The following is a 6,738-nucleotide window of genomic DNA, read 5'->3' as shown; positions in this document are numbered from 1 at the left end:
ATTTCAATAAAATTTAAACAATATATAATTTTAAATTAAAAATATATATTATATAAACTATTTAAGTCAATTATATAATAATATATTATGTTAGTTTAGTGGTCATTAAGGTATTAAATAATTACATTCATCTATGACTAAATCTTATATTTAAATAAAACATAATTTAATATAGTTTATATATCATATTTGTTACATATAATAGCAATAAATCAATTGCCTTAATGACAAGGTATTTACACATATATAAAAATAGTTTGCATTTGAATCTCACATTTAACACTTTTAGAAATAATTTTTTTTAGATTTTTGAGTGTACTATAACACCACACAAGGATAAAACAATCCGACCAAAAGCTCGTTAATTCATTAGTTGGATGAAAAATCTATTGGGTGTTACGAGTTGATGACATTTCTAATTTAATGTGAGGTTTGGATTGGTTGGTTCATCACTCACCAATTTCTGAATGAATCGATAATTCAAATTAGATAATAAAAATATAATATAATTTAAATATTATTAAATATTAATTATCATATCACCTATTTAATATTGTATCATGGTTAATGGTTATATTATAATTTTAACACAACAAATAATATTTTATAGTAGAATTAAAATTACAAATTTTATAAAATAAAATATTAAGATTATAAAATTGAAATTAGATGATGAAAATTACATAATATTATGTGAGAATAAAAATGTAACTTAACTTTTTATTTTAGCCATGCTTTATAGACCTTTGACTTTGGAGTAACCGCTATATTCCTCTTAATATACTTCCTAATAAAAAATAAAAAATAGTTTGGGGTGGCCATGAAGTTGCTTTCCATCGGCACCCACGTAACCCATTTTGACCTGTATGGCTGTCTATATATTTTACTGCACTTTCGTACAATGATATATTCCACTTGCTTACCATCTGTAGAATCTTCTTATAGATGTTTAAAATACCAATAAAATGACGTATAAGTATGGTTTTTATTGCATGTCCTGAAACTTGAAAGTGATTTTAGATTTTTTTTTAAATTAAATGCACAAAAACAGTTCCACTTATAATTAATACGGCATGGGGTTGAATAAAAAAAACGACATGGTATGCACCCATTCACTTTATTTAATTATTTTCTTTTATGTAGTTGATTATTTGATTAAAGTGATATTTTTAGCATTATGATCAATTATTTTGTTTATATGGCATGGGATGCAATAATTTGAAAAGGTTTAAGGTCTCTCTATAATAATCTTATATAAATATTGGCTTCCTGTAAATACAGAAAAGATTTCTTTAAAATTTTAAAATAGATAAAATTCACTTCAATAGTGTTGAGAAATTATTTCTCAACTAAGTTCAATTCAGCAAAAACAACCTTTAATCGTTGAGTTGGGCGGTATTGTGGGAGATTTGATGGGGTTTATGTAGTTTAGGCGAAGGTTTTTGTTGGGATTATTAATTGGACCTCATCAAAATTTTACCAGTTATTTTTTTTTGTTACCTTAAATTGGAACCATTTAAAAATTTAATTGTAATGAGCCAGCGACTAAGTTATATCTAGATATTGGTTATAAATTTAAAATATGTTAAAGAAAGTGATTCGTGGAAATTATTCTTCCTATCAACCATTATATAATCATCAAAGAAATTTCTGATAGAAGACCCCAGTTGAGTGGTCTTTCCTATTTCAATCAAGCATGTCTTCTATGGATACATAACCAAAAGAAAAGAAGACTTAATGAACTCTCAGAAAAAAAAAATATATATATATATATATATATAAGAATAGAAACGGCACTCTGTGAACATATGTTGGTGATACTGTAGTGCTAATGTGCCTGAAATGAAATTTGCATGAAAGCTCCATGAAACCCATATGGTACTCTGCGAGGCATTGTAATTTTGGCAACCGTATCGCCAGAAAACTTGTTTGTGTCAATTATATGAACCTGAAAGAAAAGTTTATAAGAGTTAATTAGTGTATGTAGCAAGATCCATCATATGTTAAAGAGTAATTTCAACCCACTTCAGATATGTTAGTGTCTTCATTGTGAACAAAAGCTATGATCCAACCATCATCTTCTTCAAGACCCCCATCTCTGGTGACAAAGGAAGCCCCACTGCAAAATGTATTCTTCTCAAACATGTGGCATTCCACTCGTATAGCCTCTTCAGGTTGCTCTTTCTCTCTCTGCTTCACAACATCCAAGTTATGATAATAATTGCAGCCAAGGAAATAGAATTTGCTATTAGTAAAACATGTTGTCCAAGTATTCTCTTACCATGGAAAACTCTGCACATGATTCTTCAAAGTAGAGCTTCGCTAAACCTCCATATTTTGGCACGTCTAAATAATCCAAATGACCAAGATGTTATAGAATATTTATATAGGAATTAAGGAAGGCTACTTATAGTTCTTAAAGAAAGAAAAAAAAAATCTTCTCTATTGTTACCTTGAGTAGAGCTTGCAATAAGATCAACTACTTGGGTGTATGCATATCTATTCCTAATACCTATGAAGTTTTCATTGATCATAGGAAAATCCATATAATATACGTTGGCTCCACACAGATCTCTCTCATTAACTTCTCCCGTTTGCATATTCAATCGCCACTCATAACAACGAGACAACCACTCAAATTCCATCAAACTTGGGTCAGGTGCAGGAACTAGTGAATCTAGAGATCTGCAGCCCCTCACTACAACCTGTTGATACACATTAACATGTATTTTCAAATTCTTAGTGCACCCTTTTGTTCATATATCTGAGAAATTCTTTTAGAATCTTCTATATTAGTATAATACTATTTACTTCTAGTTCTAAGAAACAAACCTCGTGACCATCCTCAAAAGAATTGATAATGTGAAAAGTGCAATTAGGTTCCACCTCAAACCATTTGATTGAGTTGGCATCACCATAGCGTGGCATTACCGCAATCCTAGCGTATTCCTCCTTATTATACTTAATTAATCTACACGCAGACAAGATCTGCTGAGTCACATAACTTATCTATAACCATATCATAGTTTGAATTGAAGGCATTTTCTCTCATAATCATACAAAGGATATACACTCACGGGCCACCTCTAAGAAGTCTGTTTAGATCAATGGTTAGTGGAAAATCCATGATCACATTGTACCTGCAAAACAAAAGCCAATATACATATTTACATTGCAGAGTTCAGATAATAGCTCCAAGTCAACATAATAGTCAACAATGCTACCTCTGTGTAACACCCAACTCATGGCAAAGACTGCACCTCTTTAGTTTAAGGTCAACTTTATGAACCAATTTCTTTCCATCAGCTGAAAAAGAAGAGGAAAAGAAGCACATAATCAGTCTAACAGACATTATTCACAACTGGAAGCAAGTAATTAATACACTCTTTTCCCTTTAATTCTACAATGCAGAACATACCAGAAATAATTCCAACTACGGCAAAAGGTTTCGTTGGGGAAACCCCTAATGTAACTAGTTCCCCTGTGCCTGGAGCTTTCTGCGAAAGTACAACAAAGCAATTTGAGAGAGAGAAAAAAATTCAGAGTAATAAAAATATTGATTTGCAAATCTACATATAAAGAATAACCTTTGGATGACTGGTAAAAGGACGATCCCAGGCTCCATTGACATCCCAATTTTTTAAAGTTTTGAGTGTAAAGATATCGATCTCTTGTGGGATGTGATTTTCAGCAACAGAGTAAAACTTCCCTGAATGCTCAAAGACATTGGTGTTGCTGATGTACTTGTTTACTTTGCCAAATCGCAACTGTTAAATCCACAAGATGTGACTAAATGAGGCATGCTAAGTCAAAATACCACCTTTAGCTACCTAGGAATTGTGGGTCCAAAACCTCATCATATTGTTGCTTGATGCTTCACTTGTGTGTTTGATTTCTTTTAGCCATATAAAAGCATGAATTTTGAGAAGAAACAACATCATATTTAGATTTATATGTGTGCTTGCTAAGCATAATCGGATCATTATATCTTTTCTAGGTTTGGATATTAATCTTAGAATGCAAGTTTGAACTTCACTCAATCTTGTAAAATTGACACGTAAAATAAAAATTAATTTTCATTTATATACTTTATTTTATGTAGGATTTTCAACAACAAAGTCTATTAAAATCTGCAACACTGTCCACTAATTTTAACTACTGGTTCTTTGCAACCAAGACTAGTTTTGTTTCTAGTGTTCTGACTTATGAGAATCATATTAATTAGTAAGCTGACCCAGTTTAGCAAATAAGAAGACAAAATGGCTGGTGAATCGCCTTGTATGACCGGTAGAAACAATGGTTTGCTTTGCTGCTTTTCAAGCTTGTATGTGTCGGTTTCAACGTGCTTGTTGTTGTAAAGGATCGTCCAGCTCCCATGACTTGACCTTTTAAAGTACAACGCGTGAAGCATTCCCTCTCCTTCCACCCAAGTGTGACTACACCTCCCAAAGATAGAATTTGTTGATTTTAGTCCTCCAAAAAGTGGATTTGGTCCTGCAAAGTATGTACCCAATAATTATTTTGAATACTATAAATATGTTTAGCTAGCAAGCAGCCGTATCCATCTTATGGTAATTTTGGATTTTAGTATTCTTAATTAATTAATCGTATCAAAAGTTGACCTACAACCGTCTAATATACTTATGCTTTGACTTACACTCCGAGTAATATTTTTTTTTGTACTGTATATTATAATTGTACCTTGCAGCCCGCAACTTTAGCTTGACTGAAACTTACAAAGTACTCGTATGCACCAATAACATACAAGTATAGATGCAACGGGTAATAGAAAAAAACTAAGAAAAAAAAAAGATAAACTATATTCTAATTCATCTTACAAAATTAGTTTTTAAACTAAAGATTATTTTTTACTTATTTACGTTAATTTGAATTTATCATTAGTCAATGCGATATTTTTGGGAAAAAAAGGATCCTAGAAGTGTGAATGGGGTGTTTATATTATATGAAAAATATTAGCTATATGTGTAGAGCTCCTATCTATGTTGACAAGATAAAAATCAAATTACTACAGGTTTGTGTTGTTTTCACTGTTTTCTCCGCAATATTATATTATATAAGAATACAAAGCACTGAAAGCAATGTAAAATTCGCATTTTTATCTTTGGTAAGAGTTTATGGCATCTATGTAAACCTAAATTTTAAGATAAAGTTGAAAGGAAATCCCCACCATTTCTAATGTAGACACCCTCAGGAAAATCGTCTGGAATTCGTCCTTGGATGGTGGTCACAAGTATGGCTTCGCCTAACTCCTCCACCGGAGCAAAGTTACTCTGCATAGTTAATGAAACACTAGTGTTTAAGGGTTTGAAAGAACCTATGTGATGTGCTTTTGTAAATGCAGTGCACCAAGTCAAAGTCAAGAAGAAGAAAATAACTTGCTCATACCTGAGATGGAAGCAGTGGTTGGTCAATAAATTCAAAGAATGAATCTACAAAAGCGTCGAGTAATCTAGCTGCAGTGTTTGTCATAGTTTTGTGAACATATTCAATTTGCAAGGGGCCTTCATGAAGAACTTTCTTAAGTGGCTGCTTAACAAATCACATATTCATCACATGCAGTTAAAGTGGGAAAAGCAAAAGTAAAATAAAATGTTTACCTTAAAGGCAGGGAAGAGTGGAAGGTTGTCATGATGAGAATTGTCCGAGGCATAAGAGGGTCTTTTCTGAATGGAGCAATTCACTAAGAATGTTTTATTTGAAGTGGCCATATAGATTTGGTGTTAATGTAGCTTGGTGTGTCTGTGTTCATCACAGTTAGTGTCACTTCGAGACATATGCCAAATTAAATGCCTTTTGAAAGCACGGCATATGGTGCACACGTCTAAATATGCTGCATCGAAATCGGCTTGAATGAAGATGAATTTGCGAGGTCTATTGGGAATTTATATTTCTATACCTAACCTGGGATTATATTTTAATAAAAATTGTATTTGTTTATATCGAGTTATATTTTAAGTGGTATAATTAAGTGAGCACGTAGATCATTAAAAAATGTGACATGGACTCAATGAATTGTACCATTATTGGTTTCACTTCGTCTTAATATAACCTTTATTGGAGTCAATAAATTAATAAGAAATTTTGGTTATGCTCCCCCAACATATCAAGTTCTGGAGTTGTCTCTCTTCTCCATCTCAAGTGTTATGAACTATGAAGGTCCCATTGAGGATTCAAAATGCTTCAATTGGGGAAGAACTATAAGATCCAACATTCTTTGTTTGTGCTTGTGATTACAATAAATCTTTCTCATTGATCGAGTAATGAATAGTTATGAATTTATGTATTTATTCTAATCATCAATAATTTGACATGTTATAGATTCCAGAGTCTTTAGTGTATGAAAAGGCAAGTTTAACCTTAGTCAGTGTTCCATTAGATGCAAAAGATTTTTCATGTATCAACTGGTGAGAGTTTCATGTACGTTCAAGTCTATACTTGTCCTAACAGATTTTATAGTGGGAGTTTTATTAGGGAGATATTTGAACAATCCTATCATGCAATGTTGAACAACAATTAATACGTTACTTGAAAAGGAAAATAAACTACATGTTCATCTTTTCTTTTCTTTTTTGTTAGCCTTCTTTACACCAAAAGAAAAAATAAAATAAAATGTCTTTTATGTAAATATAATCGATACGTTTAAAATAAGGATTTGATCTCTAAAATGAATAGTATATTTTAAAAGATAATATATAATAATAATCGATAATTAAAAAG

General features: G+C 31.6%; 1 protein-coding gene across 2 annotated transcripts; it reads right to left on the bottom strand.

Annotated features, from left to right (window-relative positions):
• Nucleotides 1–274: 274 nt before the first annotated feature.
• Nucleotides 275–5,984, bottom strand: LOC109799998 (carotenoid 9,10(9',10')-cleavage dioxygenase 1). Of its 2 annotated transcripts, none has more exons than XM_029271948.2 (13): nt 5,619–5,984; nt 5,407–5,547; nt 5,189–5,291; nt 4,235–4,494; nt 3,588–3,767; nt 3,419–3,497; nt 3,225–3,306; nt 3,078–3,140; nt 2,833–2,971; nt 2,453–2,705; nt 2,282–2,346; nt 2,026–2,193; nt 275–1,948 (listed from the first exon to the last, which is right to left on the bottom strand). In XM_029271948.2, exons 1-13 carry the CDS (start codon nt 5,727–5,729, stop codon nt 1,829–1,831), a joined length of 1,764 nt encoding a protein of 587 aa, XP_029127781.1. In that variant the 5' UTR covers nt 5,730–5,984; the 3' UTR covers nt 275–1,828. The 2 variants fall into 2 exon arrangements, with proteins under 2 accessions (XP_029127781.1, XP_029127782.1); XM_029271949.2 differs by having other exon boundaries at nt 2,026–2,190; nt 5,619–5,982.
• Between the last annotated feature and the right edge of the window lie 754 nt (nt 5,985–6,738).

The sequence above is a fragment of the Cajanus cajan genome, chromosome 6, assembly GCF_000230855.2.
Source record: "Cajanus cajan strain Asha chromosome 6, NIPB_CcT2T_4, whole genome shotgun sequence".
Lineage (NCBI taxonomy): Eukaryota > Viridiplantae > Streptophyta > Magnoliopsida > Fabales > Fabaceae > Cajanus > Cajanus cajan.
This window is presented reverse-complemented; position numbering and strand designations above follow the sequence as displayed.

Coding starts and splice junctions, on each gene's coding strand:
- LOC109799998 (XM_029271948.2), bottom strand. CDS start 5,729: ATGGCCACTTCAAATAAAACATTCTTAGTGAATTGCTCCATTCAGAAA. Junction 4,495..5,188: donor GGGTGTCTACATTAGAAATG/GTGGGGATTTCC, acceptor CATACTTTGCAG/GACCAAATCCACTTTTTGGA. Junction 2,347..2,452: donor TATTGCAAGCTCTACTCAAG/GTAACAATAGAG, acceptor TGGATTATTTAG/ACGTGCCAAAATATGGAGGT.